We start from the raw sequence: 17,826 nt of genomic DNA, 5'->3' as shown, positions 1-17,826 counted from the left end.
TCTTAAAGTCACTTGGGACTCCTGTTTCTGTTAAGTGAGCATTTTTTGGAGTGGGAAGACATGACCAAATTAGTTCCATCATCAAACAACTCTACTGCCTCCCTATGCATTGCAAAATCCAGTTCTAAACTGACCACTTTAATGGATGCCAATCTCACAGATTTTGTCTATCCCCTCTCCTTTCACTTTTCACATCTCTTGTTTTAATTTGGCCTTCTCTCCTTCCCTCCGTGCAACTGGGTGCTGCCTATAAAGGAGGCTTCTCCTTCACCGTTATTGCCATTTGAAACAGCCTGACTGTAGCTCTCTGCTTCTCCAGTTATCCATCTCATTTCAAACAGCTGGTGGAAACATAACGTTTCTCTCTGCTGTTATTGTATTGTTTAACTCAGCAAGGCAATCTGGGATACAATTTGAATGAAAGAGATACAAAATTAAGTTGTATGGTATACCAGTTATTCCTCAAAAATGCCATGCAAAAATCCTTGCGACAATTAGGTGATTTGGAAGCACCATAGAGGGACCCCAACATTTCTCATACGTGATGTAGCGCTATACTATAATAATGAAGTGGTACTTTGTGAAATAAGTTTTAGGTATCTCAGCTCTGACTTGATATAATGCAGTAAAGGCTTCAGAGCATGATGCAAAATTCATGGATTCGTTGAGCCGCTCAGGAGACATCAGAGGACTGAGACACAATGACAATAGGCTCACACATCGGAAACCCAAAGATGCTAGTGACTTTTCAAGCACTGTTACCATACAGCAAGAGAAATACATAGACTCCCTGAACTGGTACAAACCCCAGCGCAGAATATGTTTTAAATAACCTAGGGAGAAGGACATGAAACAGAAGTGTAAACACACCTCCTGGGGATCCGTGGCTGACTAAAGCTTGCCTGAGTTTTAGTCACACGGACTTGCCTGGATGGAGGGGCTTTTCCTTCTAAGATCACCAGGGCTGCTCTTGCTGACAAGTCCTAGGACTTTATTGTCTGGGCAGGGCATTTCCAGGTCAGGATCCAAATTTCCCCCTTTCTGGGGTGTGGCAGCTTTTATCACACAGTGCAAGGCATATTTGTTCTGGCAGGCCTTTCAGGAATCATCATACTGGTAAATCTGCTGGTTAGTATTTAGGGATAGCTGACTTGGACCGCGACTCCTGAGGGCAGAGTTGGGCTATAATTGCCGCCATGCTCCCTGGATGCTAGCGCAATGGGTGTTATTTAAAATAAATCTTGGGGAGCAGAGGGAGCTGGCAGCATTTCCAGCCTGGGGCCTAGGGGAGCTGCCAGCTGAGTGTGGGCTGGGACACCAGTGCGAAAGTGAGGCTGGGTACACAGGGAGAGCTGGGACCCTGCCCTGCCTCCCGCTGGGGCAAACAGGGGCAGCCCGATCTCTGTGCAGGGAAGCCCCACAGGGCACAGCCCCCTCCCTCTTCGGGTGGCCAGCTGTCCCTCTCACCTTTCTTCTCCCCCATAGCATCAGCTGCCTCTGCCCCTCTCAGCCCCACGCAGTGGGGCTGGGCAGCCGGTGGGGGGCGCTGGCTGGCTGCCTTCTCCGCCCCGCTCACTAAACCCCCTCCACCCTTCCCGCCCCGTGGGAAACTCAGGGGTCCCGTGACGTCCCGAGGGGCTTTTCTGACGTCACGCGGGCAAATACCCACAACGCAATACAGCCGGGCGCCTTTAGGGGAGCGGGCTGCAGCGCTCGCTCTGCCCAGCACTGGCGAGGAGCGTCCTGCTTGGGGTGCAGGCTGCCGGCACGCCCCGCTGCGCTCCGGAGTCAGCGATCCGCTCTGGGCGCAACGTGGATCCAGCAGGCTAACCCGTGTGCATGGTCCCACTGCGTCCACATGATCATACGGCTGCTCAATCTACATTGCTCACGGATTGTATCACTCACTGCAGCCAGGGTCGAGCTGGCGTTGTAAGCGATGGGGACCCAGGGATACAATCTATGTCCAGTGTAATCCATGTACTATGTTGATTCATCAGCGTGGTTTTCAGAGCAGCACAAGTCAAACATGACCAGTAGCTAAGTGTGAAAATGTGCAGTTGAAGAGAACCATTTTTTTAAAGTAATACTTCATCAGAAAGACAGTTTATTTTCCACTCATATGAACCCTGCTGGTATTTTTGCTCACTGCCCTGCTCATTAACAAAACCAGGGGGCAGCCTTTCCTCATGTTAAGCATCACTTATTTGCAGAAGAGATCCCATTGGGCACCCACGCACGAGTCCACACTTGCAAGTGTTCCCCTTGGGGAAGAGGGTTGAAGAAGGAGGCACAAGCTGCTTGTTGCATTGGTGAGTGGAAGGTGCACAGATACTAGGGTGACAGGTCGGCTACAAGAACCTGAATCGACTAAGCTACACAGGTGACCAAGCACTTTTCAGTTTAATTCAGATTTGTAGAATTTGACTTTGTGTCAGCATAAACTAGATGAAGGAGAAGTAATTTTATACAGGACTTCTCATATTTAGTCAGAACGTGGACCACTTCTTGAGAGAACTGGTCGCCCACTTCCCTGGCCCTATCCCCTCTATGAGCCCCCATTCTCTAGATAAATTACAATACTTGATGAATTAATCTACAATTAATACTCTTCAAAATCAAGAAAGCATCCTTTCCCAAACCACATTCCACCATTTCATTTTTCTCTTCATTGAATCTCTCCAGCACCTCCCTCCCCACCAAGCTACCCCTCCCCTCCTGTTTGCCCCACTCCCTTGTTAAAGAGTCTTATTGAGCAATTGCCTGGCTTCAGCCTCACTGGTGGCTTTGGTCATCTTGGCGACTTGTTGCTCTTCTCCCAGTAATGACTATAGGCTCCTCTTCCCTTAGAGTTTTAGAAGCTTCTTGTGAAGGCTGGGAGGTTTGCCCTTCCATTGTCCCAGCTGTTTTTACAGGGTGAGCCAGATGTAGAGAAGGACCTACCAAGTGCTCTATCTATGGACTAGAGTTTGCAAACTGTTGCATTACAGCATTGGCTGAATAAACAGTGGTCAACAAGTCAGCTAGAGATGCCCAAATGGTGGTATCTTCATGTGTCTGAATCATTCAGGTCTAGATCTTCAAAAGTAGTTAGGTACTTAATTCCCTTTCATTTCAAGGGACTGGGAGCTAGGTACCTATATAGCTTTGAGGATGTGGGCCTGAGTCCTTTGCCTCAGTTGAACCTGGCCAGTACTCAAAGTGTAACATAAAAGGTGTGTGTGTGTGTGTGTGTGTGTGTGTGTGTGTGTGTGTGTGTGTCTCTAGCCATAGAGCAAGGAGCCTTCCCTACTACTCAGACCCTATAGGGAATCCCAGACTCTTGGAACAATCCCTCTGCTCTGGAGTGTGTGACCCTGCACCATGGTCTACATGGTGCAAGACTCCAGGTTCCAGTGTCTGACTATCACTGGGGCAGAGACACTTCTCAGCATACTACTTCTAGTTGAAGAAAGGAGGTGGGGGCGGAGCTATTCTCAACAGAAACAGAGACCCGTCACCCGTCTATTAGAACTACAGCACTAAGATGCCAGGCTCCTTCAGATCTCTGTTCGGAACTGCAGTGTGGTCCCAGCCATTTTCCTCTCGTAATCTTCATTGAATGTCTCATTCTGGGCCACAGTGAAGTGATTCTTCCAGTCCCCAGCAATCCCTGAAACACAAAAAAATAAAAAAAAGACAGTGAATGAAACTGCAGAGCCCTTGGTGAAGCAAAAGAACTCCCAATGGTGGAAAATGCAATAGAAAAGAGTATCAAGAAAACATTAATGGTCTAAATTCTACTGTTACATTCTTCTCTAGCTCAGGGGTTCTCAAACTGGGGGTCAGGACCCTCAGGGGGTCACAAGCTTATTACATGGGGGGCATGAGCTGCCAGCCTCCACCCCAAACCCCACTTCACCTTCATCATTTATAATAGTGTTAGATATTTAAAATGTGTTTTTAATTTATAATGGGGGGAGGGGTGGTGTCACACTCAGAGGCTTGCTATGTGAAAGGGGTCACCAACACAAAAGTTTGAGAACCACTGCATCAAGCACCAATAGATTTGTGAGGGTTTAACTGAGGCCAGAATTTGAACCTCAATCTATTAAATTAACTACATTTTTGTTTGTGGTGCATGAAAAATGTATTCATTAAACTGAGTGTTTATTAGATAAAAACTCCTAACAGATTAACACTTTGAGCATCTTTTCCATATACTGAGCACAAAGGGCATCAAGAAAAATGCTGGTGTCCAGGACAGTGGATTGATAAAAATAGCAGACTTTGAAAAAAATGTGTTTCTGTAGCAATTAGCTTTTAACTGGAATTTAGTCACTGGAAAATTGGTGAACTGAAATATTATACTGATCAATTTTCTAATTGTTTGTGGAAGTGCTGGGTGGATGCCAGAGAAAGCAAACCAGCTAACCAGATCCTGCATTCCATATTGACTGTTTTCAACAGTTTTAGTGTGGAAATTATTGCCACCCACCTATATTATTATTAGTAAATAATAAATAAAACATGTTTATTACAGTAGTGTCCAGGGAACAGCAAAACTGCATCCCCATTGTGCTAGGCACTGTACACAGAAATAAACAGGCTTAGTCCCAAATGGCTCACACTGTATCATTCGGTCTTGTGGCAGAGCTCTGGCTTTGCCTCAGGGGGTCCTGCGCATCTAGGCAGTCAGGGCTGGCCTCAGGTTTGCTGTGGCCCTCAATTTAGCCTCTCTCCCCTCCTAGAGGCAAAGGTTACAGCTTACTGATCCACCTTCATCATCGGTCAGTCAACAGGTTTGGTGTAAGAGCCCTCTTTAGTCCCTGTTTCCTACTCAGGGAGCATTTTTGTAGAGGTGGGGAGAGGGTTGCGGGGGACCCAGGCCCACCCTTTTCTCCAGGTTCCAGCCCAGGGACCCTAATGGCACCAGCAACAGGTAGTTTTCCTACACTACCAGCGCTATAGCCCTTCCCTGGGCTACTTTCCCAAATGGCCCCTCCTAGCACCCCCCTTGGTACCTGACCACACTTGTTCTCCAGGGTCTTTTACTGCATACCTTCTTTCTCCCAGTCTTCCCACAACACACCTTCTTGCTCCTACCAGCTAGCCTCACTGAGGGGGCTTCCTTTTAAACTAATCCAAGCTGGTTCTAAATGGGCTTCAGGTGATCTGATTAGCCTGTTTCCCTTGATTGCTTTGAATCAGTTCTTAATTGGTTCCAGGTGTCTTATGGAGTCTGCCTGACTTAACTGCTTCTAGCCCCTTCCTGACTGCTCTCGGGTTGACCCTGCCCTGATCACTCAGGGAACAGAATACTATTCATCCAGTGTCCAATATGTTTTCCTTCTACCAGACTCCTGCACCCAACCATTCTGGGTCTGTCACAGTCTGCACTCCACCCTTTGGTTCTATTTTTATTTTTCTCAGTTGTCTCCTATGGCCAACATGCTTCTTTGCTTTTCTTTTTCCAGTGAATGTGAGGTGTGACAAATGTATGGAGATGTGGGGATTTAGGGTCAAATTTTGAAAGCGCGTAGCTCCCATTTAGGCACCGAAAAAATGTGGCCAGATTTTCAGAAGGGTTTAACACGCCGCAACTCCCGTTGTTCTCAGTGGGAGCCGCTGGAGGCACGGCACTTCTGAAAAATCCAGTCACTTCGTTTTGATGTTTAGCTGGAGCTGAACTCTTGAAAATCTGGCTCTATTGCCCCCATTTAGTCAAAGATCAAGTTCTAAACTGGTAGCAGCAGCAGCAGAGTGCAGGCTTCCGCAATGCCACTCCGCTCTGTTCCTCGGGGACTACTTCTAGGGGTGAGAATGTAGTTCAGTCTCCATGCCCACTCAGCCCTTGGCCTCTTTCAGGAGACTGGGATTGCTAATTAGTGTCTTATGTCAAGGCATCTGTGAGATATAAACACCTATCCACTAGAAACGGTACCACCAACCGGTTTTACACAAGCCACTGAAAAGCCATCAGATATAAACATGACCACCTTTCTGGGTAGCTTACAAAGGAAAGCTGGATGAAAAAGTATCTTCCTGTTACAACTGAGGAGAAGAAAAAGAGTTGCTAGTGCCTGTGTGAATCCTTACCTTTACGCATGAAAGGGGAGATGCTTTGATCCATAACATCATTTGGGACCATCGTATAATTTGTGGCGGGATTCTCTTTCATCATTTCAAATGAAGTGTGATAGACAATCCTGTCCAGAACCTCTTCCTTCAGATCCTTCCCCAGGAAATGCATCACCTTGCGAATTTCACGCTTCGGATCCTACAGAAAAAACAAGTGGCGCTTCAGGTGGTGGGACCCAGTGGCTCAACTCGTCAGGTGACCACCATGTAAAACAGTGAAAGTCTAGAACTCGTATGAGGTGCCAGCAACCTTAGTTGTTCCACTGGATCAAAACTAATATCCAGCAATCCATCAATACATTTCATCAACCTTGCACCCAATTCTTACACCCTTTCCCAAAATAGAAAGGAGATAAATAGCCCAAAAAAACCCCCAACCCTTCTTTGTCTCCCTCTCTAGCATTAGCACACTGCACAGGCAAGCTTAATTCTGGCTCTGCCTAACTTTTGAGTACTTGACTTTGCAACCCAAATAAAGTTATCTTAAACATATTTTTTGGGGGGTGCAAGATGTGGAGAGAGAGAGAGAGAGAGACACACACCAAGACTGGGCTGTAACTCACCAGTCCCATCACTTTATTTAGAAAGTGATGCAGACAGCCACTCCAGAGGGGCCCTAATTCCAGCCACATCTTCCCCAGCCAGGCACAGAATTCTTAGGGCCAGATCCGCAGCTGCTGCAGCCCTAATGACTACACTAGTGGAACTATGCTGATTTGAGGAGCTGGCCCTTACTCTCAAACTTCACTTCCTGTTCTTCAGCAATACGTGGATGCTAAACTTCAGAATAACCCAGCTCCAAATACTAGCCCTCTATTACTGTTAATTGGGAAGGTAGTGATTAATTCCATTTCATGTAGTTCAAAGCTATAGTTGGGATGTTTAGCCAAATCTCTCTGGTATGGAAATCATCCAAGATCAGACTCTCATGAGATTTCTGGTAGTGCTGGATTGGAAATACCCAATTCCTCTCCCAGCTAAAACCAGGAATTCCAGAGTGAAATTAAAGGGAACAGGAGCAACTGTTCTTTTTCAAATCCCCATCCAAGGTTCAAAGCAACAGAGGGTCCTGTGGCACCTTTAAGACTAACAGAAGTATTGGGAGCATAAGCTTTCGTGGGTAAGAACCTCACTTCTTCAGATGCATCTGAAGAAGTGAGGTTCTTACCCACGAAAGCTTATGCTCCCAATACTTCTGTTAGTCTTAAAGGTGCCACAGGACCCTCTGTTGCTTTTTACAGATTCAGACTAACACGGCTACCCCTCTGATACTTGCCATCTAAGGTTCAGTTTGGGTCTGAGCAAGAAGTTAAGTCACTTCTAGACTAGCTCCCCCATCTTTAGTTTTATGCTTCCCTAACTCCCCCCCCCCACCTTCCTGCCTCTTAATAAATGTGCTACATCAGTATTTTGAAATGAGAGGGGTAAAAGTCTCTTTAAAGAAAAGAGCTCTCTTTTGGTGCTTGCTCTTCAAGAGATGCACTCCCACAAGCCTGAACTCCAACATAGGCAAGAGGCTTTGGGAAAGCAAAATGGCCCAGTGGTTAGGGCACTAGCTTGGGACTCAGGACACCTGAATTCAGTTCCTTGTGCCACACACTTCCTGTGTGACCCTGGGCAAGTCACTTAACCTCTTTATGCCCCAGTTCTGTAAAAATGGGGAATAGCAGCACTGACCTCCCTCACAGGGGTGTTATGAGAATAAACCCATTTGATATCATGAGGCTCATGATAAATCTAGACACAGTTCTAGATAAGGGAGAATAAGTGGGGAAGGAGGGTGGCTCACAGCTCAGGGGTCGTATTAGCGCCAGCCAATGCATTTAAAGAGTCACAGTCTGGCCCTTTTACTCATGGTGGACCGCACTACCCTAGAGAGACAAATTCTCTTCAGGACAGCCAGACGGCTCTTCAGATGGACATTGCACAGTAGGGTAAGGCATTGAACAGGTGTCAGATTTGTTGCCGCCATCCTGGTGTGTGTGGAGTGGCCCCTCAAGTGGGTACCGGTTGCCCTCTCACCTCTTTCATGTCCTCATAGAGCAGGTATAAAATGGGATGGTCCTTTCTCTTCTCCCACCAGCCTTTCACATGGTCATACCAGGAACCATACGCAACTAAACTTAGAGAAAAAGGTACACAAATACTCTTAGTAACACGAGCGTGTCAGGTCACTGGGGGTCATGTTCTCTTTTGGCTTAACGCCACTGAAATGCATTGTGTGTGCAATTACTATGACATCTTGTGTAAATTGGGTAACTGGGCACAAGCCATCAGTTGCGGCTATTTGCCTACACTAGGTCAAATTCTTTGTCCCTTTGGTTCCACTGTCAGGTTAGAATCCTCATCTATTATTTTATGTGACTGGAGCAGAAACTAGATATTAACTAACTCTTCTATAAATACAGTTTAGGGCCAGATCCCAGCTGGTATTGGCATACTTTCAATGAAGTCAACGGCCAGATCCCCAGCTGCTGTAAGTCAGCGTAGCTTCATTAAAGTAAATGGGCCAGATCCTTAGCTAGTGTAAATTAGCCATTGCTCCCTTGAAGTCAATGTATCTATGCTGATTTACAGCTGCTGAGGAGCTGGCCCTATGTTATAGTTATACAAGGTCTGGGCCCGTGGACGCACTGTTACACAGATTCCCCAACCACTGCTCCCTCTGAAGGGGAGCACAGATGCAGGGGAGGCTACTCAAACTCTCTGGTCTAGTCTGAAAATTCCCTCCCTCCGTTCTCACTGTATTTCCTAGTATACGGAGAGTACACTGAAAGGACAGCATCCAAAGAGGCAGAACCTGGCCTGGAGAAATTCACCTGCAGTTGCAAGTCTCTTTTCCTTTATGCTTCAAGCAGCCTCAATTTAAAAACCTCAGGATCGTGACTTGCTAACAGATGTCAGTCTCACCTCGGCCTGCCATGTATTTCTCAACGTACTGCTCCCACGTGCCGGGCTCTGGATGCAGCTGGTTCATCAGGTCAAAATGGTAGAAGGAGACAGCTACATCTTTGGCATTTCGGGCAACATAGATCATCTGTGGCAGGAAGAAGAGAAGAATCCACGTTGCCTCGGTGACCTTGAGTTCTGAGTGGCTCTAGACTTGGATTTTCAGAGGGGCCTAAGGGAGTTGGGTGCCTAATTTTCTTTGGCTCCTTTCAAAATCCCAGCCCTACTGCAGGGGATCCAAACTGTGGCTCAAGGGCCAAATTCAAGCTGCAGGGATTGAAAGCGCCCCTGGACACTGTGGTCTGAGAGTAGAGCACCATGGACTGGGCATGGGAATGGAAGCTACAGGAGCTCTAATCCTGGCTCTGACACCAGCTTTTCCACTGACTCTGCACTCTTGGGTCGATCTCTCTGTTTCTCAGCTTCCCCATCTGTAAAAATGGGGAAAACAAACACACATTTCTGCCAGTGTAACCTAGTGCACAGGCCCCGCAGGGATGGAAACTGGCGGTACTAGTACTCCACTAGGGGAGCAACAGGCAGTCAGCACAACTGCCAAAGGGAGTGGTGTTTGCCAAGGAGGGATTGTGACCAGGATGCCTAGGGGATTGGGGATCTCCTATAGAGCCTGAGTTGCAGGTTAAACCAGCCTACCTCTGAAGGATGGAAACAATCCAATCCCGAAGTGCCCTGCCCTCAGGGCGCACCGTCCTACTCCCCTGGGTGTGGCAGTCAGTGGGTCTGCTCCCATGTGTATTCAGACATAGCCATTCATACAGTGGCAAAATACATCATGCCTTGCAGGGCCAACATGGCTACAGAGGAGTGAACTGGATTGTCTTCTGGCTCTCATACCATCAGGCGGAACGGTTAGTTGAGTTCCAATTGCAAGACCACATTTACCCCTCAGTTATGCGTGGGTAACCCCATTGAAGACAATGGGGATTGCCCAGGAAGCAGTATTTTAAGACAACGGGTGTTGCACAGATGTTGGCAGAATTTGCTTTCCAGGATCTTCGTTACTGATGAGGATGTATGAGCCAGAAAGAACCCAGCCTGGCTGTCATATCCCAGGGTGAGCCTGCAAAGCTGACGGCTGGAAAAACATCTTACTCAACACCGAGTGAATGTTATCTAAAGGCACTGGCATCCCATGAGGCCAATTTTAATGGGAAGTGGACGTCCTGATCCCTTAGGGATCTTGGAAAAAATCTCAGCCTAACTGTGAATACAAACTTGCATCCCAATGTTGTAAAGGTAAAGCTGCAAAAATGCTGCTGTAGGTAGATATCACCATGGAAACTCACAATTAAACCTCTTCCCACTGGAGAAAAGAATCAGTGGGTAAAAATGAGGGAGAGGAACCTGGCGGAGGGTGGGACTAGCAGGAGTATTCTGTGCGCTCAAGACACACGGTACTTCCCCTATCAGCCTATTATCCAGAAGGTCTGAGGTCCCAGTTACTGGTTACCTTGCAGCCATTTTCCCAGAAGGACATTGGAAGGAGCTGGACTGGGAGGTGGGTTTTCACTAAACGAGGAGATGACGTCTTGGCCAGTTTCTCTGTACCTGGTAAGCAGAGGTTCAAAGGGATCATTGATGCCGATAGAGAAGTCATTAAAGATAACATTTCCAAAAGCACCCAAGTCTGACAAAGTCAGGAACTGAACCCAGATCTTCTGAATCTTAGGCCAGTGCTCTATCCATAATCCTTTCTTTCCTCTCCTGAGCTGCAAGCTAGCCACACTGAATCATTGACCTTTTTGTCTGTAGTCACCCAACACTAGTGCTACATTTACCTGGTGGCATCTTTCCAGGGGCGGCAAATTCCAACATGGGCACTTTGTTGAAAACTGCATCCCGCTTGCATTTGTCAGGATCTCCGTCGTTCAGAATCATGTCCACAATTTCACTTATCCATGTAGTGCCTGGAAAGAAGACGAGAAAACAAAAATCCAGTCAAGAACAAAGTTTATCCCACAAGGAACAGTCAAGCAGGAACCCCATCCATTGTTCTTCCAGCCAAGACAACAGCACTTACGGTATTCAGCCTATTCATTTAGGATCTTCAATATTCTAGCTCAGCGGTTCTCCACTGTGGGTCGGGACCCTAAAGTGGGTCACGACCCCATTTTAATGGAGTTGCCAGGACTGGCTTAGACTTGCTGGGACCCCCACCATCTGATCCTCTGCCTGGGGCTGAAGCCCTTAGCAGTGGGGCTTTGGCCCCCTGACCCGGGGCGGCAGGGCTCAGGTGGACTCAGGCTTCAATCCTCCCTCCTGGGGTCACGTAGCAATTTTTGTTGCCAGAAGGGGGGGCTGCAGTGGAATGACATTTGAGAACCCCTGTTCTAGCTACATCTCTTCTACTCGCCCAAGGCTAAGTAGCAATGTGATATCATTAATCTGTAGCCAAACATAATAGTTTGCCAGCATTGTCAAATACAGTTACTGATGGCAAGCGGCCCACTTCACAGCTCTTTTTGTGGAAGCTCTGCAACCACACCCATTTTCAGGGATGGTGGGAAGCCTCTCCCAGGCCAACACGATTGCGAGTTGATTTTCCATTGTTATGTTTTTGATGAGCATCATCCTGTACTCAGCAGCTGCCTACATGACACAGGAGAAGACATGGTTGCAGCCCCAAGGAGAGTTTACCATTTATATAATGCATCACACTGGCCTATCCCAGCTAATGTGGGACAAGAGAGATGATGATGCCCCTTCTCCCATCCCAACACCTTAGTTTCCCCTCTTCTAACCCCTGCCCACTTCCCTATGAGCCAGTGCAACAGAGCTGCTTGTGCTACAACCCTCCAAGCTATGCCATAGAGTCACAGCAAGGCTTGACTGGTTCCTTGCTGGAATGGCAGGTGATCTCTGTTTGGAAAGATGAATCAATTGAACTCTGAGCCCTTCTGGCTCACAACCATTTAAACCAGTGCTTCTCAAAGCTGGTCCGCCGCTTGTTCAGGGAAAGCCCCTGGTGGTCCAGGCCGGTTTGTTTACCTGCCGCATCCGCAGGTTCGGCCTATCGCGGCTCCCACTGGCCACGGTTCACCGCTCCAGGCCAATGGGGGCTGTGGGAAGCGGCGCGGGCCGAGGGTTGTGCTGGCCACCCTTCCCGCAGCCCCCATTGGCCTGGAGCGGCGAACCGTGGCCAGTGGGAGCCGCGATCGGCCGAACCTGCGGACGCGGCAGGTAAACAAACCGGCCCGGATCGCCAGGGGCTTTCCCTGAACAAGCAGCAGACCGGCTTTGAGAAGCCCTGATTTAAACCATCCACACCATAATGGAGAAAATCCAGACCTCAGAATATTCTTCTGAGCCTGTTGCTTTGTTTATGGTTAAAGTAAAATATATGAACCACTCAAAATCAACCTATCAATTCAAGGGCCAGATTCTGCTGGCTTGCTCACATTTAATATTATTTCACTCTGGGAGCTATCCCCGGCATTAAAGTGCTAATCAGCATGAGTGAAGGTGACAGAAACTGCTGCAAAAACAAGTAAAAATAAAATAAACAATAAATAATAATAATTAATAATAATAAAAAAAAAGACATTATTGGTCAGCTGGCAAATGAACTGCCCTAGATTGCTCAGAATTCACCTGTCCCTGGAACCAAAGACCTTTTACTTGTCAAATGATTCATGCGTGCCTCAATTTCCCTCTTATTTTATAGTACCTGGGCTCTAAGGCACTGCACTGCAGTGATCATAGTTTGTGCATCGGTTTCCCTCCTTAATCAGAACAACTCAAAGTATCCCGGGACCTGACCTTAGTGACTCCACAAAGTCTCCAGCCCCTTGCAACCCAGATAGTGTTCTACTGGAAACATATATTAATAAATCGACCTAACGCAGCTTATGTCAACCTAACTTTGTAGTGTAGACCAGGCCTGTGTCTCCAGCCTAGCTAGGCACATCACCAAACACTAGGACAGCCCAAGAAAATACACCTCTACCCTGATATAACGCGACCCGATATAACGCGAATTTGGATATAACGCGGTAAAGCAGTGCTCGCACTCTGGTGGATCAAAGCAAGTTCGATATAACCCGGTTTCACCTATAACGCGGTAAGATTTTTTTTTGGCTCCTGAGGACAGCATTATATCAAGGTAGAGGTGTACTATGTTAAGTTTGTCCCTTTACATTGTGGGGGAGGGGAAATGCCCATCCATCTCCCTGTGACTGCATGGTGCCGGGGTATTCCCGTTTCAGATGCTGGAGGCCATAGAAAGATAATTTCAGGAAGGAACAAATCCCAGTCCAGATGGGTTTGGCATTAAATTTGATGGGATCATTTCCAATGAGCGAAATGTAGGCTGGGAGCTGTGAAACACTGGAAAGGCTCCTTGGCATTCTTGCTCATTATTGTTAGCAACAACTGTGAATAAGTGGAGCTGCTTCGCTTTCATAAGGGGAACATGATGGGGCTTGAAGGGACTCCCCTACATTTTCAGGACCATAGGGCAGGACTCATTGTGGCTCCTAATCCTGAAAGCCATGAAAACTCACCAGATTTGGGGTACGTGGCTATCACGAGGTCATCTGGCCTGCTCTGGAAGTTGTCAATCCTTTCCCAGTGGTATGAAAATGCACAGACCATTGGAATGTCATGGACTATCCTCCAGTCCTGTCGACGGTAATCTTCTGGTGAAGTCATGCTGCGGGGGAAGAGTTCAACAGAGTACAACTGGCAGGGGAGAAGATGGGAGAGCAGCTGGACAGGAAGATCAGTTATGTTCCCAGTGCGCTCAGCTGAGTGTGGTGGGATATTTCTTTTTTTGCAGCAGCAGGCCAGTCCCTTTCCAACTGTTTAATAGTACGTGCCCTTGGCTATGTTTCCATTAAAAACGGAGGCAGCGACGGAATTTCTGATGAGCGCACACTGTACCACATTAGATAACAGACAGCAGCATGCTTCAAAAGAGTTTGTTGCTCAGCTTTCTAACCTACTGACTCCTTTGTCACAGCAAAGGTGTACGGGGGGTGGAGGTGGGGGGTCTGCAGATGTCTGATGTGCATGCAAGCTCTCTCAGATCTCACCCAGCAAAAGCAAACAGTCTTTTTTATTACCTGAAAGAACAAAGGGCCTTGATCCTCAAGGTCAAGATAATTGCTTTAAAGGCTGGAGAGAAGCAAAGGAACAAACATTTGTAGTAGGCCAGACGCATGCATTGTTCTCCTGCTGTACGTGATGGGTGGGGGACTCAGGAGACCTGCAGTCTGATCTCAGCTGTACCTTGTCCTTGGATAAATCACACAATCTCTCTGTGCCTCAGTTCCCTCTCTGCAAAGTGGAGATGATGATAGTCCCTTTCTTACATGCTTGCTCTATTTAGACTTGTAGAGAGGTTGGCCAGGGCTCACCTCTCTCTGGGGCGGCGGGGACCCACACCGCCTCACTAATTTTGGGAAGAGGTCTAGCAGGGAATTAGTCTGGCTGCAGGAGTCTTCCTCCATGGCCCTTGTGAGGGGAGAAACAACACAGTTAGGCATCAGCCCAGGCCCTAGGTCTGGGCATGACATTGGTGAGTCAGGTGTTCAGGCCCTCAGGCAGGGGCTGAGCAACAACAGTTTATCAACAGTGAGCCCAGGCTCTGGGTGTGAAGGCCTGGGAGAGGGGGAGACGGCCACCCACGAGTTGGGTGGCAGGGGGGACGCACGCCCTCCCACTCCACTGCATCCCAGCCTAGGGCCCTAGCAGCAGCGGAAGACCCGCTGCTGAGTCAGTGGGGATCCCGGCCACAGGGGCTTGTCTGTCTCATGGGTGGCAGGGTCCCACACCGCCTCACTACAAGATTCTTTGGGGCAGAGGCTGACTTTCTACGTGTTTGTACAGCTCCTAACGCAATGGAGTCCTGAATTTAATCAAGTCTCTAACTGCTACCATAATAAAAATAATACTAATCACTTCTTGTAACAGCCCTTTCTCAGGCGAGACAACTGGATTAATTCAGGCTGCTTCCTAGTGCTTTCATCAAGCAAAAAATGTGGAGAGTCCAATGCTCCAGACTTATTACTTACACACGCTGGGCACATTTTAAAGCCCAGGCCCAGTGACACAATACCTTCAGCCACCAGGGATGTAGTGTTACACCCTAGGAATGCAGGGCCTGGAGTGAGTTATTGCTCCAGACTCAAGGGTACGCCTGCACAGCAGTTAAACACCCGCGGCTGGCCTGTGTCACCTGAGTCAAGCTTGCAGGCTTGGGCTGTAAAACTGCAGTGTAGCTGTTTGGGCCTGGGCTGGAGCCCTCCCCATCATGGGCTACCAGAGCATGGGCTCCAGCCTAAGTCTAAATGACTACACTGCAGTTTTACAGCCCTGCGGCCGGAGTCCCGTGAGCCCAAGTCAGCGGACATGGGCCAGCTGTGCGTGTTTAACTGCTGTGTAGCCATATCCCAAGGAAAGAAGAAGGACTCCAGGAAAGCATGGGACCTGGGTGCAGGCACTTTCAGGGCCCAGGTTAGGCCAACACCAAGCACTTTTGAAAATGTCACGACATGCATTTTGTGAAATCCGGAGTTCAAAACTATTAAGTCCTAAAAAGAGATAACTTATCTGCAGCAAGTCAAGTAACCACGTTCTGTGACCCCATAACTAGTTAATAATAAAACTTTCAGCCCAGCAGGGCAGCAGGGCTGTAAGCACCATGACCAGAAGGAACACACAGTACTCTCATTCACTGATCGAACAACAAACTTTAAGCAGTAAGGAAATCTCATTAGTTCAAGTTAGTGACAACGGCAGACTTTGATAGTACTTGTGTGTATGGCTGTGTATGGGGAATCACGTGTTCTTCAGCCTGAAATCAGCTGGCTTTGAAGCACTCCCAAATGACAGACAGCGTCAACTCTAATTACCCTTCATGAACCCTCTTCATTCCTGCCAACACACAAGGCAGGAGAGGAAAGTTTAGTTTTGTCTCTTCAGACCTCATTTTCCTCTGAAAAGAGCAAATGAAGAATATTTTAGTTGCTGCTCAGAACTAGTCACATTTTAGAAGCTGCTGAGCAAAGGAATTTTAGAGAAAGGCAAATAAAGATGCTGTAAACTAGCAAATAATTTACCATTGAGAGTCTTAAATTCATATGTAAATCACCAGACAATTCATAATCCTGCCCCCTCTCCTTTTACAAAACCTAAGCTTGGAGTCTGCAACACTGACCATTTCTGCAGTCCCAGACTAAACTGAGTCAAGTGTTGAAGCCCCAATAAGATTATAGACCCATTTTATAACTGTGCATCCAGTCATACTCTTCCCCAATGCACACAGCTCCTCTTCCCCGGTCTTAAAATGCCCAGGTTTGTTCCTGGATGTGTATCTCACCAGTCCTAGACAGGCTGCTCTGCCTGGCTGTTCGCGCAGACAACAGAACAGACAGACAAACTCCTAACAGTAACAGGCCAAAGAGTTGAAGTCTGAGTTTACCTTTCTCCTCTGGCGGTGCTGCTCCTGTAGGAAGAAGGAAAGGCTGTATGTAAATTTGCATGATCTTTACAAGGAGATTGTGAAAGTATTGGGGCGGGCTCAAATCCCTCAGGAAGGCAGCCAAGGGAAGCACAACCTCCAAGTTCTATGAACAGTGTCTCTGAGAGGGAGGGGCTTGGGAGTAAGACAAGCTCGGCGGAAGGCCAGGGAGGAATACGTTCAACTTGCTGAGAGGCCCCGAAATGAGGCCAATTGGAAAAGGCAGGAGGCCAGGGTCACCATGTACCCTAGGCTATTCCAAGAGCAGGGACAGGGAGGAATGCAAGTGTTTCTTCTGGGTCAAGGTCGTATTCAGGAGCAGGCGATGCACGCGACTGCCTGGGTCGCCAGGCTTGAGGGGCGCTGGGGTCAGGGTGCTGGGAAAATAGAACGTTTGAAGTGAAATGTTGTGGATTCATTTTTAACTAACCTCCTAGAATGTTCTGGACCTTTGTAGAATTTCATGGAATCTTCCAGACTCTCAGAACCACATTTTCCTTGAACCTCCTAGAGTGTTGTCAGCTATGCCCCAGCCATGGGTATATAAGGGGTGGGGCGTCGCCAGTCAGTCAGTGAGATATGAGACCGAAGTGAAGTGAGAGCCCAGCTGCAATATTGTGAAAGTGTGTTTGTGTTTTAAGAGTTGAAGAGTGTAAGTAGCGACTAATAAAGGGCATATTTAATGAGACACCAAAGATATCTATCGAACCCCTATCTATGCAACAATATAAAAGAAATGCCGTTACTTCTCTTGCCATGTGTAGTAGGGTCGCGCCAGGGCTCTACCCTCCGAGACGGAGGGGTGCCACACCGGCTCACTATAGCGCAGACAGTCGAAGCTCAGGTTCCTTTGCACAGGGGCTGAGTGGCCCGCAGTTCAGGGAGCTCAGGCCCTTAGGCAGGGGCTGAGCGCTAATCAGCAGTTTAAGCAGGCCCAGGCCCTGGATCAGGGCGGGGCACAAACAGTCCCAGCTCAGGCCCTTGGATGCAGGGGCTGAGCAAACAAGCAGTTAAGGAGCTCAGGCCCTCTGGTGCAGGGGCTGAGCAGACAACCAGTTGGGGTAAGCCCAGGGTCCTACACCTGAGCGTTGGGTGAGGGGGAAGCCTGCCACCCGTGAGCAGGGGTGGCAGGGGGGAAACGCAGGCCCACCCACTCCACTGCGTTCCAGCCCGGGGCCCTAGCAGCGGTTACTGTCGCTGCTGGTCAGTGGGGTATCCTGACCGAAACACACGGACATCGGCTCACAGGCCTCTGCAGCCTGACCGGGGTCGGC

The 17,826-nt window shown here is 48.2% G+C and overlaps 1 protein-coding gene across 4 annotated transcripts; it reads right to left on the bottom strand.

Annotated features, from left to right (window-relative positions):
• Positions 1 to 3,259: 3,259 nt before the first annotated feature.
• Positions 3,260 to 16,637, bottom strand: LOC128838428 (sulfotransferase 1B1-like). Of its 4 annotated transcripts, none has more exons than XM_054030609.1 (8): positions 16,514 to 16,637; positions 13,593 to 13,741; positions 10,869 to 10,997; positions 10,541 to 10,638; positions 9,031 to 9,157; positions 8,143 to 8,237; positions 6,079 to 6,259; positions 3,260 to 3,652 (listed from the first exon to the last, which is right to left on the bottom strand). In XM_054030609.1, the coding sequence occupies exons 2-8, from the start codon at positions 13,738 to 13,740 to the stop codon at positions 3,540 to 3,542; spliced, it is 891 nt and encodes a 296-aa protein (XP_053886584.1). In that variant the 5' UTR covers position 13,741; positions 16,514 to 16,637; the 3' UTR covers positions 3,260 to 3,539. The 4 variants fall into 4 exon arrangements, with proteins under 4 accessions (XP_053886584.1, XP_053886581.1, XP_053886583.1 ...); XM_054030606.1 differs by lacking the exon at positions 16,514 to 16,637 and adding an exon at positions 15,945 to 16,037; XM_054030608.1 differs by lacking the exon at positions 16,514 to 16,637 and adding an exon at positions 14,448 to 14,726.
• Positions 16,638 to 17,826: the final 1,189 nt, after the last annotated feature.

This window comes from Malaclemys terrapin, chromosome 5, assembly GCF_027887155.1.
Source record: "Malaclemys terrapin pileata isolate rMalTer1 chromosome 5, rMalTer1.hap1, whole genome shotgun sequence".
Lineage (NCBI taxonomy): Eukaryota > Metazoa > Chordata > Testudines > Emydidae > Malaclemys > Malaclemys terrapin.
This window is presented reverse-complemented; position numbering and strand designations above follow the sequence as displayed.